The sequence below is a fragment of the Procambarus clarkii genome, chromosome 89 (genome assembly GCF_040958095.1).
Source record: "Procambarus clarkii isolate CNS0578487 chromosome 89, FALCON_Pclarkii_2.0, whole genome shotgun sequence".
In the NCBI taxonomy this organism is placed as follows: domain Eukaryota; kingdom Metazoa; phylum Arthropoda; class Malacostraca; order Decapoda; family Cambaridae; genus Procambarus; species Procambarus clarkii.
The window spans coordinates 10,900,299-10,923,069 of NC_091238.1; the positions used below are offsets into that span (position 1 = coordinate 10,900,299).

At 49.2% G+C, this 22,771-nt stretch overlaps 1 protein-coding gene across 32 annotated transcripts in view; it reads right to left on the minus strand.

Annotated features, from left to right (window-relative positions):
• The window catches only part of Cadps (calcium-dependent secretion activator 1), a 537,366-nt gene that overhangs the window by 408,512 nt on the left and 106,083 nt on the right, over positions 1 to 22,771 (minus strand). For 20 of the 32 annotated variants that reach the window (XR_011225795.1, XM_069317987.1, XM_069317998.1 and 17 more), the window contains exons 3-4: positions 10,276 to 10,314; positions 1,948 to 2,086 (exon numbers count right to left, since the gene is read on the minus strand). Coding sequence is in view for 31 of the 32 variants with exons in the window: in XM_069317987.1 (XP_069174088.1) it covers positions 1,948 to 2,086; positions 10,276 to 10,314 (178 nt within the window). In the remaining variant the exon portion in view is untranslated. The remainder of the gene's footprint in view (positions 1 to 1,947; positions 2,087 to 10,275; positions 10,315 to 22,771) is intronic. The other 12 variants (XM_069317990.1, XM_069318000.1, XM_069317991.1 and 9 more) reach the window with 2 other exon arrangements.

The window sequence follows — 22,771 nt, forward strand, 5'->3', positions numbered from 1 at the left end:
CCAGAGCTCAACCCCCGCAAACACAACTAGATGAGTACACACACGCACACACAGTATATATATATATATATATATATATATATATATATATATATATATATATATATATATATGTGTGTGTTTTCAGTTGCATATTGTCCTGGGGACCATTCAGGCTTGTTCGCATATATATATATATATATATATATATATATAATGAGAGAGAGACAGAGACCAGCCTCAGCCCCGTGGTGGTGGTGGAGGACACAGTCACCATTCTCCAGACCATCGCTGATCATTACCCACTGGGATCATTACCTTCATGGGGCCAAAAATGGGGTAAGTTTGGACACAGGTCTTGGCGCGCTGCCAGGCTCCAGCTTTGTTCTTGTTCCTTAAGCTCTTCTATCTTCTTGTCCCGGTGTGTCATATGTCAACTTTTTGATCGTTGTTTGTTAGAACCTTCCTCAGTGTCTTGATGTTATTGTGTTAGTGATAACACTGTTCCTTATAGGCGGCGGTGGCTTCTGTAAGAGATCAGTTCCGTCCACTGCTCCACCCCAGCACCCACTGCTCCACCCACTTGTAGCCCACGACAACACCCGCCCGCAGCGGTGGCTACACCCGCGTATCCTTACTATACCTATAATACACAGTAATACACCCGTGTATTACTTACTATACCATGTATCCTCACAATCCCAATGTACCTTCTTGTATATAAATAAATAAATAAAAATAAATAAATAAACTACACCCTTATCAGCCTCACCAGCGGCCCACCTCCAGGGCGGCGGGTCCCCAGTGGGTGGTCAGCGGGACAACCTTTATCAAGAAGTGGTGGAGCCCAGAAGAGGATTTCCTGTCTGCCTCGCCCGATAAACTTGGTCCCCCGAGTCTATTTCTCTTCCTTTATACTCTCTCCTTGTTCTTTACCCCCTTCACTTGTTTCTGAGAGCACGGTCAACACTCCACCGGTGCTGTGGTCGACACACACCACCGGTGCTGTGGTCGACACACACCACCGGTGCTGTGGTCGACACACACCACCGGTGCTGTGGTCGCCACACACCACCGGTGCTGTGGTCGCCACACACCACCGGTGCTGTGGTCGCCACACACCACCGGTGCTGTGGTCGCCACACACCACCGGTGCTGTGGTCGCCACACACCACCGGTGCTGTGGTCGCCACACACCACCGGTGCTGTGGTCGCCACACACCACCGGTGCTGTGGTCGCCACACACCACCGGTGCTGTGGTCGCCACACACCACCGGTGCTGTGGTCGCCACACACCACCGGTGCTGTGGTCGCCACACACCACCGGTGCTGTGGTCGCCACACACCACCGGTGCTGTGGTCGCCACACACCACCGGTGCTGTGGTCGCCACACACCACCGGTGCTGTGGTCGCCACACACCACCGGTGCTGTGGTCGCCACACACCACCGGTGCTGTGGTCGCCACACACCACCGGTGCTGTGGTCGCCACACACCACCGGTGCTGTGGTCGCCACACACCACCGGTGCTGTGGTCGCCACACACCACCGGTGCTGTGGTCGCCACACACCACCGGTGCTGTGGTCGCCACACACCACCGGTGCTGTGGTCGCCACACACCACCGGTGCTGTGGTCGCCACACACCACCGGTGCTGTGGTCGCCACACACCACTGGTGTTGTGTTGACCCCATTACCAATATTTTGTTATTTTACTATTTACTCTCTCAGTGGCCAGATTATTATATATGCTGACTGCTGTGTCAAGCAGAGTTTAACAGTGTTTACACGCGTAGTTTGTTCCAAAGACCGCAAGATACGATAACCAGTGGTGGCCTGGGGTCAGGGAGGTCCGGCCCGAGTAGCAACCAGTGGTGGCCTGGGGTCAGGGAGGTCCGGCCCGAGTAGCAACCAGTGGTGGCCTGGGGTCAGGAAGGCGCCGCAGAGGACACATCCGAGGTACTTACAGTGGGGTCCTCTTGTGTGATGGTCTTGTCACTCATGATGGATGGCGAGGGAGACGTCGGTCTTGGCAGAGAGTTGGTCTTAGACCCCCCGCCCACACTCAGAGTATCCACGCTCAGGGTGCTCCCAGGGGACGTGCTTCTGTGCGGCAGACGACGAGGTCAGCAGCCAGGCAGAGGACGAGGTGTGGAGCAGCCAGGCAGAGGACGAGGTGTGGAGCAGCCAGGCAGAGGACGAGGTGTGGAGCAGCGGCGGTCATGTTAAGATAGTCAATCCACCGAGAACCAGGAAGAGAAATGTAAAAGAACATCATTAGTGGCAATAATGGAGATGTTTAGTGGTGGCGTCTCCCTAGTTCTTCCCTACTCTTGCCTAGTTTCAAAAGCAAGCGTCAAATTCAAAACTAATATCTGTACTTCAAAAAACACAATTTATAGATATATTAATAAGGTTGATGGCTATTTGGCGCCAATTTATGCCTCGAGCAAGTGAAGTAAACTTGTAATTGTCCCCATAACCTAAGTTGTCTTTCACAAACTTGCAGTAACATTGGGTTATTGTGTGAGCGTTTTACCGTGATGAAGGCGGCAGCTGGGAGAAGTATACAAAAGTATATCTCAGTATACTCTCAACCTTCCAGCACCGGTGTAGTTTACCAGTTGTCCATCAGCTGTACACCAACTACTCCACGAGTAGTCTACCACTCTCCGCCAACAGTACAAGTAGTCATGCAAGTTGCACCCCGCGGTAAGTATTTAGTAAAACTAGTAATCCAATAATTATAATTATAATTGTTTTTTTTTTACAACGCATACATTTTTTCATGTCAAAGTTTCGTATTTTTTAGATATTTTTCGCGGTCTAAAAAGTCAATATAATTTGATACGACATAAATAAAACGAGTGAGAGCAGCAGTCCAAATATTGGCATGAAGATCATAATTTCCTTATTGAACATTTTGCCTATATGATATTCGTTAATATTGCTGTGTAAAATGTGTTAAACATATTCCTACTGTACACACACACACACACACACATTGGTGCAAGTGCTCACTATCTTCCATACAGACTGTTCTCTGCCGGAGAGAGAGAGAGAGAGAGATGGTCTCCCGCACTTGGTATTGCCATAACACTCGTCTCCTGGGCCTTGTCATCAGAAGGATTTAGCCCTACACTGGTGAGAGAGATCACATCAATATTGGTAAGTATGGCAGCCTTGCTTGACAAGGATGGGGTGTAGGAGGGTAACATGCCATCATCTGCTCCAGCTGCAACCTGGAGCGTTGCCGAGCGGTCCTGGAGGGTCAGTGAGCAGTTCTGAGTCCTGGAGGGTCACTGAGCAGTTCTGAGTCCTGGAAGGTCACTGAGCAGTTCTGAGTCCTGGAAGGTCACTGAGCAGTTGTGGGTCCGAGCTATTATGGGGGGACGGGGAGAGGCGAGGTAGTGGTGAGCAGCCACACAGGTGACGACGAAGGTCACAATAACAGAACCAGTCTATGGAACTCACTCCCTAATGAATTCAAAACTTCTCCAACCTATGAATTCTTAAAACGTAAAACCAAAATGTACCTAATTGCCCCCCCCTCATAGTTTTCTATCTTGTGCCACCCACTCATCCAGTATTAACACTCAGAACATGCAACATCACCAGTATAATCAAAACTATCAACTTTTATTGTAGTTATTATGTTGTAATCAAATTCTGCTACAATATCCCTTTTAATTACTCTTATTTTCTCGGGTTAGATTAAGGACCTGCTTGAAACGCTATGCGTGTTAGTGGTTTTGCAAGATTGTAAGCACACCAATGTTATGTACTCTCGCAACCCAATGTACCTTCTTTTATATAAATAAATAAAGTAAATAAATTGAATGAACAATGTCAAGGTGAGGACAGAAGTGGTCACGTGTGCCTGGAACGCCAGACATCAATGAGGTCAAAGAATAGAGTGATGCGTGACCCTGGTGGTGCCAGGGGGCTACCTCAGCCTTGCCGGCCTCCACAACACCTCATCCCTCACAACAAGTACCTCTGGGCGTCCTTGCTGCTGGTCCTTGCCGCCAGTGTCTCCAACGCCTCCCACCTCGCCGTGTGCTCTCAGTGCTCCGGGTCTCTCGGGTAAGCGTCTAGCCTTTGAAAGTCTCGACCGCCGACAAATACCTCGTTCTTTTATTTTGTTTAGTAAGGCGAGTGTAGTGGCTCATAGGGCCATCCATACAGCTAAATGTTACAGTTGGAAACCTTATGTCTCCACCGTTACTGTTAACCCCTCTCACTCAGATGTGTCAGAAAATCTATACGACTGCGGGTAAATTTGTTCCAGCTATATTGCCTGTCCATGTCCGTGGTTCCGTCGCAGAGATCAAGTGGTGGTCGCCAGTGAAGTAGGCTCGTCCTTCTCAACCGTTGCTCCGGTACTCGACGTCCTCCTACTGTCCTTACTCGTGAGCCCCCTTACTGAATCTTCTCCCTTGGCCGTTCCCACTCACCTACTGATCCCCTATAACGATCTCTTTCTTCTTTCTGAAACTCCAGTCTGCTGTGTTCCTCTGCATTTTTATGGTAGCGCGCTCAGGCGACACTCACTATGAGGTGCTTCGTCATTATTTAATAGTTGCATTTGATGAATAGTTGTTCTTCCCGTCCAGAAACCTGATACATAAGGATTTTTGCCCCAGTGTCCTGACAAGTTGTGTCTGCAAGCTTTATAACATATGGTTAATGTATGTCTCACGTAGTCTTGGGACGTCATCATTACCTCTCTCACCTCTCAATTTGGCTTTGACAAGTGTCACAGCACGACTGATATCTTAGTGGACTTAAACGTCTACACTCGCATCGCTTTCACTGAGAATACCTCCGTTGTTGCTGTTATTTCTGACCTGGTAAAGGCTTGACACCACCTGGAGATAACCACATCCTTTTGGCCTTTGTGGCCTTCAGTACTTCCTCTCTCGTTGTTCATTTAAAGAAACTTGTAACACTTTTTCTCACTCTTTTCAGCAATATGAAGCTGTTCTCCACATTAGTGTTTTGAGCATTACGCTCTTTTCCTTGTCACCATAAATGGTCTTCCTCCCTCCCTTCGTCCTGCCATTTTACCAGCACTTTATGTTGATCTCACTCTGCTGTTGCTGTGATGAGTCCCCTTTTCTCCAACACCAGCTCCAACTTGCTGTTGATAAGTGTTATCCTCGGCCATCAATCATGGCTTCAGGTTCTCTACAACTAAGACATGTGCTATGACTTGTATACGAAGGGATAACGTCCCCGTCCCCCATTGTCACCATATGGTAATCTCCTTCTGAATAAAGATACTGCTAAACGTTTGGGATTGATCTTTGACACTCATTTGTTTTGGTCACCCCATATCTCTCACCTCCGAGTTGAATGCTCTAAGGGTTAGGTTTTACCTTACTTAAAGTCCGGGGGCCAGATTCACGAAGCAGTTACGCAAGCACTTACGAACCTGTACATCTCTTCTCAATCTTTGGCGGCTTTGTTTACAATTATTAAACAGCACCAAAGCTCCGAAGCACCAGGAGGCTGTTTATAACAATAACAACAGTTGATTGGTAAGTTTTCATGCTTGTAAACTGTTTAATAAATGTAACCAAAGCCGTCAAAGATTGAGGAAAGATGTACACGTTCGTAAGTGCTTGCGTAACTGCTTCGTGAGTCTGGCCCCCGTCCTATAATTCCTATGAAGGTCATACACGCACTTTCCTCTATTTGCCCTCCTCTTCCGTGCTGTCTAAACTCAATTATGGCCGCCCTGCCTATTCCTTTGCCTCTCCCTTGACCCTTCGTCGTTTCGATGGTCAGCATCATACTGGAGTGCTCCTCGGCTCTGGTGCCTTTCGTTCAGTATTTTACCCAGAGCTTGTATGTTGAAACCGGCGTCTTGTCTCTACAGGATCATCGAGAATGTTACTGCCTCGCCCGAACCTATATATAACCTATATTTGTCAATATAGATTGACAAATATAGGTTCTAAATCTAAATGGAGGTTATACACTTCATAATTATGTTATGCTGTTACTGTGGCTTATTCATAATGTAGAAACATTTATGAATATTAAGATATCGCAAGATAGGGTTTTCCCCAAGCCAGGTTTGTTTTGAATAATAAATCAAAGTGCAGCACTTGTTAGTGTGACTTCCTTCTCGCACCTCTCTCACACAATACCTAAGACCCCGCCCTTTACCCCTCCTTCACACACTACATAACTCATAAACTAACTTAGCTATGCCAACTTTGGGGTTATGAATGTGCCTCTGTAATCTTGTGCACTACTGATCACAGTACGGGTATGGAAGCATAATGAACTAAGTTCAACTCTCTCACTCACAGTACCTAACTGCATAGCACACGCACTCGCACACACACACACACACACACACACACACACACACACACACACACACACACACACACACACACACACACACACACACACACACACGTTACCGTCCTTGGCCTTGTCTGTGCAGCAGCAGCAGGTGGCACCCGCACAAGTCTGAAGCAGGGAGGCGGAGACTGCACTATCTTGTCCCAGCGTCACCTACCTGGTGAATGGCAGCGTGCCTTATCTTCCCCTCACTCTCCTCCCTCCCGTCCCTGTCAAATGTCTCCTCCCTCCCATCCCGGTCAAATGCCTGCTCCCTCCCATAACTTTCCTTGTTAGCTAAACTAAGGTTAGGGTTCATTAGGAGTGGAACAGACACACACAATCACACTAACGTGATATATATTTCATTGGGAAAATGCAGCGAGAAGTAGATGGAGTGATGGTTCCGAGAAGATGCAGACTGTTCCATAGGGCTGTGAGTCTAGGCTGCCTTGTTTGGCAGGTTCAGCACGTGCCTCACCTTGGTCATAGACCAGCCAAACATCATCACCAAGGTGCCAACTTGATCACTATCAAGTGGTTACACTTGTTATCTGGTTGTCTGATCACCTGGTGATCTTGGCCGCTGACTTTGTAGTTGATCACCTTATTGAGACACCTGCTGCTGCCGTTATTGTTGGTGATGACGCGGAGGCTAGTGATGTATCACCTGGCTGTCTTCCTGCCCACCTGGCTGTCTTCCTGCCCACCTGGCTGTCTTCCTGCCCACCTGGCTGTCTTCCTGCCCACCTGGCTGTCTTCCTGCCCACCTGGCTGTCTTCCTGCCCACCTGGCTGTCTTCCTGCCCACCTGGCTGTCTTCCTGCCCACCTGGCTGTCTTCCTGCCCACCTGGCTGTCTTCCTGCCCACCTGGCTGTCTTCCTGCCCACCTGGCTGTCTTCCTGTCCACCTGGCTGTCTTACTGCCCACCTGGCTGTCTTCCTGCCCACCTGGCTGTCTTCCTGTCCACCTGGCTGTCTTACTGCCCACCTGGCTGTCTTCCTGCCCACCTGGCTGTCTTACTGCCCACCTGGCTGTCTTCCTGCCCACCTGGCTGTCTTCCTGGGCCCACATCTCTGGTGAAGACGGCCGCCTCCACAAGAAGCCAGACCGTCGCCTTATCGTCCAGTTCAAGTGGATGGTAGAGACGGCGCTTCTTCATTACCACTTCTTGGTGGCGTAAGTCACGCTGGTCACAGTTGGCCCACTTCTTTTATCAAGTGAAATATCTTAAACTTTTGTATAACTGGGCGTCAATTTGTAATATCTTAAACTTCTGCAGTAATTTAAAATTTCTTTAAATTTTTTTGAACGTTCTTAAATTTAACTTCATACAAAATGGTTTATTTGTTTTTGTGATCAAATGTGACGACGAACACAGACTGTTCGCTGGTTAGTGAGGATGGGGGGGGGGAGGAGACGAAGACGAAGAAGAAGAAGAAGGGGAGAGAGAGAGAGAGAGAGAGAGAGAGAGAGAGAGAGAGAGAGAGACGACATAGGGAGCCAGGAGAGGTCAAGTGGGATAAGACAAGAGCAGGAGAGAAGAGGGGTGAGTGTCTGAGGAGTAGGAGGAGGAGGGGGGGGGATGTGAGGGCCCTTGAGGGAGGCCCTTGGTGCTGGCCGCTCCGTTAAGACAAGCGGAAGGAACACTCGGGAGAGCTTAATATCAAGAGAGTAATTCATTACAATTAAGCGCGACGCTAAGTTCCCTTATGAGACACTAGGCCATTACCGCGCCAGACAACAGTGCCGCCACGCACAGGAGGGCTCTGAGCACACAGCTGGCCCCGGAGGTCCACCCACCAGCTGGCCCTGGAGGTCCACCCACCAGCTGGCCCTGGAGGTCCACCCACCAGCTGGCCCTGGAGGTCCACCCACCAGCTGGCCCTGGAGGTCCACCCACCAGCTGGCCCTGGAGGTCCACCCACCAGCTGGCCCTGGAGGTCCACCCACCAGCTGGCCCTGGAGGTCCACCCACCAGCTGGCCCTGGAGGTCCACCCACCAGCTGGCCCTGGAGGTCCACCCACCAGCTGGCCCTGGAGGTCCACCCACCAGCTGGCCCTGGAGGTCCACCCACCAGCTGGCCCTGGAGGTCCACCCACCAGCTGGCCCTCCCAGTCCACCCACCAGCTGGCCCTGGAGGTCCACCCACCAGCTGGCCCTCCCAGTCCACCCACCAGCTGGCCCTGGAGGTCCACCCACCAGCTGGCCCTCCCAGTCCACCCACCAGCTGGCCCTCCCAGTCCACCCACCAGCTGGCCCTCCCAGTGCACCCCACCAGCTGGCCCTCCCAGTGCACCCCACCAGCTGGCCCTGGAGGTCCACCCACCAGCTGGCCCTCCCAGTCCACCCACCAGCTGGCCCTCCCAGTCCACCCACCAGCTGGCCCTCCCAGTCCACCCACCAGCTGGCCCTCCCAGTCCACCCACCAGCTGGCCCTGGAGGTCCACCCACCAGCTGGCCCTCCCAGTCCACCCACCAGCTGGCCCTGGAGGTCCACCCACCAGCTGGCCCTCCCAGTCCACCCACCAGCTGGCCCTCCCAGTGCACCCCACCAGCTGGCCCTGGAGGTCCACCCACCAGCTGGCCCTGGAGGTCCACCCACCAGCTGGCCCTGGAGGTCCACCCACCAGCTGACCCTGGAGGTCCACCACCAGCTGGCCCTGGAGGTCCACCCACCAGCTGACCCTGGAGGTCCACCACCAGCTGGCCCTGGAGGTCTACCACCAGCTGGCCCTCACCGCCCCATGTCTTCATAACAGCGTCAACACTCCCCCAATGATCACACAAAAAGTTCACTAGGGACAAACTCCACGACTAAGCAATAATTAAGATCATTCCGTTAAACTGACATGCGTGTAACAAACAGAATATTAACATCAACTAACAAGGGGAATAAACGCACCCCCTCTAAACTATATCTAATACTAGTTACTAACACTGTAGTTACAACATGAATCAAAGCGAACCTTCGTTACTTAATGCTTGTCGTGTTATCATTATAGAACACAGATAAAAAGGTAGAAGATGTTGGATCCAGGTGGTGTTACTCCAGGTTTAATGGTTTAGTGTACCAAGCCTTGAGTTACAACCCTGACAGCAGACACCAAGAGTTAAACACTGTCTACAGCTGAAACATTCCCACACGCCATCACAACCATTCAAGTGCAATAATATACAACACAAAAGCGACCGACACAGAAAGCAAAAGTGATTGTAAAATGTGTGACAACACAGAGTAAAACAAGCACACAAGCACCAGACACGGTACACTGAGAGGTGCGCTAAACGGTACAAACATGAGCAACACGTGTTAGATATACACAAGGTGAGGCTACAGCAGTGGTAGGTGAAGGTGCACCCGGCCAGGCTTGTCAACACTGAGCCACATATGTGTACACAGCCAGGTGTGGAGCACAATGAGCCAGGTCTCCACATGTGGGCCGCCACTCCCACCCTCTCCTCTCTCATCAACTAAATGCCTACACACAATATGTGGTCATATTCTAAGACAATATTATTATTACATTTTTGTTTTTAATTTATAAATATTGACTAATTATTATAATCATGTTTATACGCCCCTGAAGCAGTAACACTTTACGCTCAGTTCAACAAATATGATCAACGCGAGAATTAATTAAACTATTAATATAAAAATGTTGGGAGTTTACTTTGCCTCACTCGTCATTTACAATAATGTGTTCACCAGTAATTTTATCCGTAATTTTTGGCCCCGTGCAATTTCCCGCTTCGAGAATCAAAGGCAAAATCAATTACTTTCAACAGTGACATTAATAAATTAATTAATTTATTTATTTATTTGTGAGAGAGGGTATTGGAGAGGGCGTGAGAGGGCGCGGGAAGACCCGTGGTGGTGGTGGTGGTGGCGGCGGGGCGCCAAACACACAGCAAATAATGAAGTGGAACAAACCTCGTGTCATACCCTTGTGTGGCCCTTATGCTGGCTCGTCTGGGGAGGGAAACTGGCGTTATCATCCACACACACACACACACACACACACAGCTCCTCCACAATAACTTACACCCAAACCTAATACCTCAAAAATATATTATAAATGGCTAATTTATATCTAAATACACAGTTACAACTATGCTAATATTTAATATTACTTAATATATTATTAAATAATTTAGACCGAATATAAAGAGTAAAAAATACATTCATTATTTTGAAAATATGTTGTCGGCGCCCGCCAGCAATCTATAATAGAAATATTAATTTCATTAACTACAAGAAGAATAGAGGTAGAATATGACATTCTGAATACAAAAACAGCAATGTTATCAGTATTTCTAAATTATCATTCTGAAAACCTTCTGGAAAACAAATTATGTTATTTAATAAGCAAGAAGATGAGATTATTTTGGACAACCGTGGACATCTTCAAGAGAAAACTAGACTGTTTTCTAAAAAACGTGCCGGACCAACCGGGCTGTGGTGGGCCTGTGGGCCTGCGGGCCGCTCCAAGCAACAGCCTGGTGGACCAAACTCTCACAAGTCAAGCCTGGCCCCGGGCCGGGCTTGGAGAGTAGAAGAACTCCCAGAACCCCATCAACCAGGTGCAGGAAGGTGCATGGAGACCTCTGACTAGGGCCTTATTTACCAAGTTATCCACTACTGCGCCTCTTCTTATTCACTGCTGTAACAGGCCATCCACAAACATTACTATATATTATTATTATGTATGCAAGTACACAATGTGGATCGTTGCACATACAAAAAAAATATTTTCTACTATAACTGATGTAACTGCTCCGAGAAAAAAGACAACAAACAAATCTGAACTTTGCCAGGCCTAGTATAGCATATGTGTACAAATTAGGCCTAACATGGAGTATATTAGGACTAGTACAGGACAGGTTAGGCTTAGAGTTACTGTTCCACCTTTTGGCGTGCCTTATATAGTATTACAAAAGTACAAAACGTGAACTGTTTGAGAACAATACTTCACATCATGTACATTCCATCCATAGTACCTGTACTGTACCATCCTCCACCAATGTACATCATTCGTGGAGGATGAGATTGTAAAATTATGTTAAACATCGATAGTTTGATGAACCTGAACCCAACAACAGGTTATGAAGACGATCTTTCCTACACTGTTCTCATCCTTAACACGAGTGAACAAAGAACTCAGTATCTGAAACTAATATTATATTGGGTGCTTCACATTTGTCGCTGTATACTTTCCTTTCACTAAAAAACTTGTTTACAGGAAATCCGAGACAAATTAACATGAATGTGGGCATACACTGGGAAAGAGAAGTGTGGCCAGACTGCATTTTCTTGGACGGTTAAAAAGCCTTTGACACAGTACCCCATAAACGGCTGTTACAAAACCTAGAAAAACAGGCAGGAGTAAAAGGTAAGGTGCTCCAGTGGATAAGGGAGTATCTAAGCAACAGGAAGCAGCGTGTAACTGTGAGGGGGGAGACATCAGAGTGGTGAGATGTCACCAGCGGAGTCCCACAGAGCTCTGTACTTGGACCCAACCTTTTTTGATATATGTAAACGATCTTCCAGAGGGTATAGACTCATTCCTCTCAATGTTTGCTGATGATGCAAAAATTATGAGAAGAATCAAGACAGATGAAGATAGACAAAGACTACAGGATGACTTTGACAAACTGGAGGAATAGTCTAGAAAATGGCTACAAAAGTTTAACTCAGGAAAGTGTAAAGTAATGAAATTAGGCGAAGGGAGCAGGAAGTTGAAAACATGGTACCATCTGGGAGGTGGAAATCCTGCAAGAGTCAAATAGAGAGAAAGATCCTGGGGAGGGGGGGGGGGGGTGATATCACACCGAACCTGTCCCCAGAGGCCCACACAAAATGGACATCAACAGCGGCATATGCTAGATTGGCCAACATAAGAAACTGCTTTTAGAAACTTGTGTAAGGAATCGTTAAGGACCTTCTATACCACTTATGTCAGATCAATCCTGGAGTATGCAGCTCCAGTCTGGAGTCCATACCAAGTTGAACACAAGACAGAGAAGATTTAGAGGTATGCCACCAGACTAGTCCCAGAACTGAGTGGTATGCCACCAGACTAGTCCCAGAACTGAGTGGTATGCCACCAGACTAGTCCCAGAACTGAGTGGTATGCCACCAGACTAGTCCCAGAACTGAGTGGTATGCCACCAGACTAGTCCCAGAACTGAGTGGTATGCCACCAGACTAGTCCCAGAACTGAGTGGTATGCCACCAGACTAGTCCCAGAACTGAGTGGTATGCCACCAGACTAGTCCCAGAACTGAGTGGTATGCCACCAGACTAGTCCCAGAACTGAGTGGTATGCCACCAGACTAGTCCCAGAACTGAGTGGTATGCCACCAGACTAGTCCCAGAACTGAGTGGTATGCCACCAGACTAGTCCCAGAACTGAGTGGTATGCCACCAGACTAGTCCCAGAACTGAGTGGTATGCCACCAGACTAGTCCCAGAACTGAGTGGTATGCCACCAGACTAGTCCCAGAACTGAGTGGTATGCCACCAGACTAGTCCCAGAACTGAGTGGTATGCCACCAGACTAGTCCCAGAACTGAGTGGTATGCCACCAGACTAGTCCCAGAAATGGTATGAGCTACGAGGAAAGGCTACGAGAGCTAAACCTCACGTCCCTGGAAGACAGAAGAGTAAGGAGAGACATGATCACCACCTACAAAATTCTCAGGGGAATTGAAAGGGTATAAAAAGACAAACTATTTAGCACGGGTGGAACACGAACAAGGGGACACAGGCGGAAACCTGATACCCAAATGAGCCATAGAGATATTATAAAGATTTTTTTCAATTGTCAGATTAATTAACAAATGGAATGCATTAGGCAGTGCTGTGGTGGAGGCTGACTCCATGCACAGTTTCAAATATTGAATCTTGGTATAAACTGTCACTTCTTATCTAAACCAAAAAAGCATAAGATACACCTTGAAATCTAAGTGTTTTTGGACGATATTCACAAGTTAGAAGACAACAAAAAGTCATCACCGCCAGTCAGACATTGGGCAAGACCCTGGTACTGTCGTTGGGCTGAGAGACCTCGGTAGAGACGTCATCATCCTGTCATGGTTGGCGAGATCTGGGTCTCAGTGTTGGCAAGGAAACGAAGTTGTTATTATGTATATTTATGGCGCTTTTTCTCTTATAAGTATAGCTTCCAGGATTTGCTATCGTCTTAAGTCAGTGGTAAATTCCACCCAGCATTAATGCCGACCATACTGTTCGTCACCCACAACAGCTACCATTAACAACGACCAGTCACACGCGAGGAACAAGTAACGGTGTCCTGAACACCAACACACAGTTTGGTGTTGTGCTTAAGGCCAATCAAACCTTTGGAGGGTCATTAAGGCAACGCCAACAGATTAATAACCAGCCAGCAAGTAAAGTTTAGTCCTGAACATAATCCAGGACTAAAGTCTCGGTATATACTCTTGCTCAAGTGTATATACCTTAAGTGTCTTCAGACAACAGTTCCAGTTACACTATAAACAGCATCCACACAAGATAATCCTTTCAAGAATGCCTTACTGTATCTTAATTCACTGCCAAGTGTAGTTCAGATGAGACAGCCCATAAACTCCCCCAGTAATTCCACCATGTGATAAATCCCATAAAATGCTTTCTAAATGTGAGTCGAGCGGCCAATTCTGGGTGATAAGGTGCCGTCCTATATGCAAAGTTGATGGTAATCTATTGATGTTGTGGCGAGGAGACCCGGCTCGCCCCCTGCTTGCCAGGCCTGCCCCCTGCTTGCCAGGCCTGCCCCCTGCTTGCCAGGCCTGCCCCCTGCTTGCCAGGCCTGCCCCCTGCTTGCCAGGCCTGCCCCCTGCTTGCCAGGCCTGCCCCCTGCTTGCCAGGCTCGCCCTCTGCTTGCCAGGCTCGCCCCTGCTTGCCAGGCTCGCCCTCTGCTTGCCAGGCTCGCCCCCTGCTTGCCAGGCTCGCTCCCTCCCCTGCTTGCGTGTGTCGCTCCTTGCTTGCCTTTACTGACGTGGTTTGCCACTAATTTATCCCTTAATAACCCCCCTCCCCCTTCCCCAGCCTCTACAGGATTAACTGCTCGCACCACGATGCAAGGGTCGCCGCCATCTTACAACACTCCCCACCAATGTTAAGGACTTTGTATTATGGACTATAAGGACTATAAAGGTTATAGGACTGACAACTTAAAATATATGGTTGCAGGTGTGTAAGAAAGTCCAGCACATGGCCCACTGAGGTCTCGCGCTATGGTAAGTCGGTCAAGTGGCATTAACACAAGTGCAAGCAGGCATAATCAACACATATCTGTCATTGCTAACACATTTATTTACATGAAAAAACAAATGCGATAAACCTCAAGCCACTAGACAACCCATTTACCGGACGGACGACTGGAGTCATACATATATATTGGTGAAATTTAGATTCAGGAAAGACCTGGGTAAATACTTTTTTGGAAACATGGTTGTTTATTTATATTAATGGGTATGGGTGGATATAGGAGGTACATCACATAGGACCAACAAGCCTTCAACACTTGGGAATGTTTAGAGAGAACGTGTTTAGAGAGAATATATATATATATAATATGTATATATATATATATATATATATATATATATATATATATATATATATATATATATATATATATATATATATATATAAGCACTCATTAAATTTTAATCCTTGCACCTATATAAAGCTTAGAATTACATTTTAAGATTTAGGACAGGTTAGGTTAGGGCAGGGTATATCAAATATTTAGGGTAATTCTGCGAGCTTCACTCAAGAGCTTTGATCAAAGTCAATACCGGCGAGAGTACGGCCATGTTTATGCTGGTGACGTACTATCCTTACTTGCGAGGGTTGAACTTCAGCTCTCGTCCCAGCCTCTCAATTGTCAATCAACAGGTATACAAGTTCTTGAGCCTTTTGGACTCTAATGATCTTTCATCCGAAACTGTATGGAGTCTTTCAAATGTAGTGTGGTACTTCACCCCCTAGTGTGGCCTGCCACACTAGGGGGGTGTGTACCCTAGGTTACTGCCTACCACACTAGGGGTGTACCCTAGGTTACTGCCTGCCACACTAGGGGTGTGTACCCTAGGTTACTGCCTACCACACTAGGGGGTGTACCCTAGGTTACTGCCTACCACACTAGGGGTGTGTACCCTAGGTTACTGCCTGCCACACTAGGGGGTGTACCCTAGGTTACTGCCTACCACACTAGGGGTGTGTACCCTAGGTTACTGCCTACCACACTAGGGGTGTGTGTACCCTAGGTTACTGCCTACCACACTAGGGGGTGTACCCTAGGTTACTGCCTGCCACACTAGGGGTGTGTACCCTCGGCTACTGCCTACCACACTAGGGGTGTACCCTAGGTAACTGCCTACCACACTAGGGGGTGTACCCTAGGTTACTGCCTGCCACACTAGGGGTGTGTACCCTCGGCTACTGCCTACCACACTAGGGGTGTACCCTAGGTAACTGCCTACCACACTAGGGGGTGTACCCTAGGTTACTGCCTGCCACACTAGGGGTGTGTACCCTCGGCTACTGCCTACCACACTAGGGGTGTACCCTAGGTAACTGCCTACCACACTAGGGGTGTGTACCCTCGGCTACTGCCTACCACACTAGGGGTGTACCCTAGGTAACTGCCTACCACACTAGGGGTGTGTACCCTCGGCTACTGCCTACCACACTAGGGGTGTACCCTAGGCTACTGCCTACCACACCAAATGTAGTTCCGGTTAAATAAAAACAATTATCGTTCGTTTGTAACATGACTTATAAAATGTTTGTACCAGTTGTTATTAAGCAAATTTATGAATTTTTCCAAAACAGTAATTACATATTCACATATATTATGCTAATGACATTATAACGCGATGTGAGCTTAACAATTAAGTTTTATTACGTATCATATTTTGAGTTTAAACAGCTGTTCGCACACCAGAACTACAACCACATTAATTAACCTTATTAGGAAAACCATTTTTTTAGTCCTAAGTGATAAAGTAAATAATGTTCACGCACCTTGCTGGACCTGCTGCAGTTACACGGTAAGAGGTTTACCGCATTGTTAAACTACTGTGGGAGTGGACGAGTCCCCTGCCCACGGTGGGTAGACCTGGTCTGCTCGCCTGGATCTCCGCTGCCCACGGTGGGTAAACCTGGTCTGGTCGCCTGGACCCCCGCTGCCCACGGTGGGTAGACCTGGTCTGGTCGCCTGGACCCCGGCTGCCCACGGTGGGTAAACCTGGTCTGGTCGCCTGGACCCCCGCTGCCCACGGTGGGTAGACCTGGTCTGGTCGCCTGGACCCCGGCTGCCCACGGTGGGTAAACCTGGTCTGGTCGCCTGGACCCCCGCTGCCCACGGTGGGTAGACCTGGTCTGGTCGCCTGGACCCCGGCTGCCCCCGGTGGGTAGACCTGGTCTGGTCGCCTGGACCCCGGCTGCCCACGGTGGGTAGACCTGGTCTGGTCGCCTAGGACCCCTACTTTCCCAGCACCTCACACTCAAGACTCAGTAAGGTCTCCCGGTGTCGGGGACAGGAAGCCTGCTAGGTTATCCATGTTCCCCCCCCCCCCCCTAGCTACCCACAACACCGTCGCTTAACTCTTGGCTCCCCTTTACTGCTGATGAACTGAGGCATCACCTCCAGAAAGTTACTGAAAGATCTCGTTGGGTCACGAAAACATCGATCTCGTCTAATGTGGAGTGTGGCGACTGTGCTGACCGCGCCCGAGTACACACATGGGTGCTGCCACCCGGGTGATGACTCTCACACCCGGGTGATGACTCTCTCACACCCGGGTGATGACTCTCACACCCGGGTGATGGCTCTCTCGCACCCGGGTGATGGCTCTCTCGTACCCGGGTGATGGCTCTCTCGCACCCGGGTGATGGCTCTCTCGCACCCGGGTGATGGCTCTCTCGCACCCGGGTGATGGCTCTCTCGCACCCGGGTGATGGCTCTCTCGCACCCGGGTGATGACTCTCTCACACCCGGGTGATGACTCTCTCACACCCGGCTGATGACTCTCACACCCGGGTGAGTCACCACCACCACCACGTCACTACCAGCCCACCACCACCACATCACTACCAGCCCACCACCACCACGTCACTACCAGCCCACCACCACCACCACCACCACGACTGCAGTATTAAAGGCAAAATTCACAGGGAAAATATATAACCTGAAAAGAAGCCAGAAACCGAGACCATTAAAACTGTATCCACCGAAGAGGAAGGAAACCTTCAAGGAGAATAATGAAGACTGTAAACAGTCGAGAAGAAAGATACCAAAAGATGAATACTGCCCTGGGGGAGACCTGCCCTGGGGGGAGACCTGCCCTGGGGGAGACCTGCCCTGGGGGGAGACCTGCCCTGGGGGAGACCTGCCCTGGGGGGAGACCTGCCCTGGGGGGAGACCTGCTCTGGGGGGAGACCTGCCCTGGGGGAGACCTGCCCTGGGGGAGACCTGCCCTGGGGGGAGACCTGCCCTGGGGGAGACCTGCCTGGGGGAGACCTGCCCTGGGGTGAGACCTGCCCTGGGGGAGACCTGCCCTGGGATAATGAACCCGCCGGGGGACAAAGAAGCCGTCGGGGAGAGGAGGAATGGAAGGGCTGAAGCCTCATCACATTCTTTAGGAGGAAGACGGGAGCCAATAACACTTTCTCCAGGCTCCCCTCCCCCAGCAGCCGCCCCAGGCTCCCCTCCCCCAGCAGCCGCCCCAGGCTCCTCTCCCCCAGCAGCCACCCCAGGCTTCACTCCCCCAGCAGTGACTTATCTACACGGGAGTCCGTGTTGATAGGGTAAATCTGCTCTCCCGCCTGGCTCCTCTGTAGCCTGGGCAGGTGTGGTCCTGGCACAGGTAGGCGGCCCCCGACCACTGAGCTCCTCTGTTGCTTGCACCAGGAGGCAGCCAACGTCGCCCAACCTCCACTAGTTTCTCATATTGGTTACTGGTCCTACTCTTCTGGGTAACGTGTTTGTCGCGGGGGTCGACAGGCCCAAGAACACCACAGAAGAGGTAAAGAAAGATAGAGGCGGTGACGGGCGTCCGATGGTAGCAGCAGGAACTGGTCCAGGGTGGCCGCAGACTCCCAAGATACCTCACCCTCGTCCAGTGTTTCCTCCAGGCCCACCACGTTGTTACTATGGTCCTTGACCAGGTGTCTGGACCCAGTAATTATTCAGAGTTACAAGAGTGAAGTGACTCGCGTTTACCACCATGAATCTTCTGCTGAAGAGACATACAATAACTGCTTCCTCCCTCGGGGTCGTTATTACTGCTACACTCGGACCAGGAAGGCCTGAGTCTTCCTATGCAGTTGCACACATTGTAGCGGCCCGAGGGTTGAGTCTCAACCTCCCAGCGCCGCATTTCGAGACAAGCTGGAGCTCCGACGTCGTTGAGCCTCTTGTGATCGCCTCTTACGATCCATGCAGCTCATCTTCGCCTTCAAAGTCGTCCGGTAGCTCCTCTTTGCCTCTAGCGTACTATACTTGCGATTACATCCGCCTGGAAGCTCAAATCTCACCAAAACGAGAGACCCACAAGCGACAGACCTCGTCCCTCTCGCTCCTGGTGGCTAGTGAGGACGGCTCTCTCCCGCCCGCCCCAGGGGCCCGCTGGCCTCACAGCAGTGCTTGCTTTTTCCCAATATTTGCGAATCTTATTTAGAGACGGACCTGGGTGTCGACTCCAACCATTGTAATGTCTCAACTCGTCATATAATCACAATTCATCAGGCAAAATTGTGTAAGGCTAAGTGGCATTCTCTTGATTCCAGCCTCGAATACACATACACACATTCTCTCTCTCTTATAGATCTCTCGCTTGCGGGTGGACAGAGAGAGAGAGAGAGAGAGAGAGAGAGAGAGAGAGAGAGAGAGAGAGAGAGAGAGAGAGAGAGAGAGAGAGAGAGAGAGAGAGAGAGAGAGAGAGAGAGAGAGAGAGAGAGAGAGAGAGACAGAGAGAGAGAGAGAGAGACAGAGAGAGAGACAGAGAGAGAGAGACAGAGAGAGAGACAGAGCGAGAGAGACAGAGCGAGAGAGACAGAGAGAGAGACAGAGAGAGAGACAAGAGAGAGAGACAGAGAGAGACAGAGAGAGAGACAGAGAGAGAGACAGAGACAGAGACAGAGACAGACATAATGATAGAGACATAATGACAGACAGAGACAGATAGACAGACAGACGGAGACATAGACAGACAGACAGAGACAGATAGACAGACAGACGGAGACATAGACAGACAGAGTGAGATATATAAGTGCCTCACCAGGACACCAAATATACCATTGGCCGAGACCACATCGTCCTCTCCTCTCTACCAACGTCTTAATTTTCCTACCAATTTCTGGAAGACTATTTGATTTCTCCGGACCATCAGCCTGAGGCAACTTTGTAGACCTTCTTAAGTGTATCAATCAGCCTCAGGTTGCAGACCCGCGATAGTTTGACCCAAGACGTCCTCAGATCTATAACCCAATATATATAAAATATATAATTTAACACTCAAAAGGAGGGTGCCCGCCGCAGGCAGGCAGGTAGAGACATGTTAATAACATAGAAGGTTGTCAGGACCAGCTATGTGTACACAACCTGTCTTCTTAAAAAATAACGTTGCTTTTCGCCCGTATGCGTGCGCTATTGCCAACAATGGACGTAATTTGAAATGAAATCGGCTCACGAAAGTGACGCACTGTCCCGTTTTCTGTTCGAGTCCTCTGGTTTACTCGATTACATTAGGAAAAGAAATTTTCAATTAACGGTTTTCATGACGTTTTGAAACTTTAGGGGAATTTCCTGCTCTCCTAACCTACCAGAGGTCCCTTAACTTTTGGAAAAAAATCCAATTTTTTTTTTTTTTTTCATTTTCAAATTACGTCCATTTTCAGCCATACGGCCAAATTCAGACGTAATTTGTAAGATGACAGGTTGTGTGGTTAGAGGGATGACGAGCATTGTGCTCTCCCAGCCTTCAACACCTTCACCTAATACCCCCTCCCCCCCCCCCCGTCACTAAACTCTCGAAATCCCCCTCCCCCTCCCACATCTCCCACAGTAAACTCTCCCCCCCCCACTAAACTTCCCACCCCCCCTGATCACTAAACTCTTAACTCCTCCCACTAAAGGTCCCCGCTCTTTAGTATACATTTACCATCCTCGTGTTTAGCCGCAACTTGTGTCTTCAAAATACACTAGTATTCCTTCTGTCATCTTAAGTGGTGTCTGGTGGTGGTCGCTGTATCTGGTGTAGTTCACATGGGTGGTGGTCGCTGTATCTGGTGTAGTTCACAAGGGTGGTGGTCGCTGTATCTGGTGTAGTTCACAAGGGTGGTGGTCGCTGTATCTGGTGGCGTTGAGGCCGTGTGGTCACCGTAGCGGTGTTGAGGAGGGTGGGAAGTGTGGAGGGAGAGTGCGGGACGGTGTACCGTGCTGTGTAGTGTGCCAGACACCGTCTGGAGAGCGCCTCCGCCTCGACGGTGTGAGCGGACAAACTTCTCCACGGGGTCATTACTGTGATAAATGACTCTTACCTTCACTTTTGTTCACCATAACCAGGCAAACTTCACCTTGTGACTTTTTGTTTATGTACCTCCCCCCCCCCCCTCTTCCCCTCCCACTCCCTCTCCCTCTCCCCCACTCTTCCTGACCTCTCTCTTCCTCCCTCCCTCCTCCTCTGCCATCTCTTACCCCCTTCGCCATTCTTCCTTCCATGTTATCCCTCATCTCCCAACCTCCCCATATTGTCCCCTCTCCCCTCATTGTACCCTTGTATGGTAACACTGGTATGGCTCATTATATTGCGCTAAACAAAATTCCTTAGTGAATTAAACTTGTATGCGTGAAGCTTCCATAAAATAATAGTGTACATGGACCTGCTAATGGTCCATGACGGACCGACCCGTCGTCGTCTCCCCATCTACTGGTGTGTGGTTTGGTCTTCAAGTAACATAGTATTGTACAAGGTATTTCAAGAGCAGAAATGTTGCTCCAGACTTTGTATTTAAATGTGCGTATTCAGATCCGCAGAGTTGTGCATTTTAAATCAGCCACCTAAGATCTTGCCAATATTCATTATGTCTCCAATGATGGTTCGGTCCAATCGTCAAGAGGACGGACTACTGCACTTTGAAGATTTTACAGAACAAGTCTCCTGCCCGTGTTGTAGACACTGGTAGGTAAGTCCACATGTTTCTTACTCATTCGTTGTGTTGACAGATGTGCTCACTACACACTCCTCTCGTAACCTCTCACGGAGAGTGACACACTCATCCTGGCTCTATCTTACTCCTCCCCTCCCCCCCAGCCTCAGTCCATATTGAGAGAGAGAGAGAGGACAGGGAAAATGTAACACGGCATGAAACGATCCATTTTCGTAAGTGACACAAGATGGCTTTCTCACTCTCTCCCTCTCTCTCTACTACAAACTATTTCTTTCTGCTGGCCAAGATATGTTGGGTGGGTGCGGGGCTGGGCGCCTCTCTCGCACAGTGAGGCGGCGCTACCGTCAACCGTGACGGTGTTGTGTCGCCTGGCTGGCATGTACACTCGCCCTGTCATCCCGCACTTTTGTCCTCACTCTCCTCTCGTCTCGGACGTGTTCATGTATTATTGTTTTGAGAACCCGTCTGTGTGTGTGTGTGTGTGTGTGTGTGTGTGTGTGTGTGTGTGTGTGTGTGTGTGTGTGTGTGTGTGTGTGTGTGTGTGTGTGTGTGTGTGTGTGTGTGTGCACCCACCAAACTCTGCTTGAGGGTCGGGCATCAGCTCCTGGGCGTCGGTGTTTCTCTTATGTCTCACCGAATACCATGGTTCCTCTTCCTGTTACTTTGGCATCGTGATGACTAAACCACTCATCAGAAAATGAAGAAACGACGACGTTTGGGTTCGTGGTGGACCGTTATCAAGTCGTGTGGTCACATTCCTGGATCATTATTGTCATCACTTGACATGATATTGGTCCAGGACGGACCGAAACGTCGTCGTCTCTTCCTTTTCTGATGTGTGGTTTGGTCATTATATCTTCAGCCCCGTTATTGTGACTCATCGTATGCATTTGGCATCATCTGTTATCTTATTCCAATTATTCACTGATCTTATAGAAGGTGACTCCTTTTAGCTATGTGATTCCTGCGAGTCCATAGTTCCCCTTGGTCTTCCTTGTCCCAATGGGAACAACAATATCAACTTCTCCAAGTTTATAACATGTGTTCATAGTGTCCCATTCAACCGTTACTTCGAATGGTGTTGTGCACCAACCTTACTGCTTGTTCCATCTTGCCTACCTCTGTTAGGTAAGGGAGCGAGAGAGGGAGAAGGTAAGAGAGCGAGGGAAGAGTATTAACTTTACTGAAATGTAAACCTCACAACATAGAAAATATGAGTATGGAA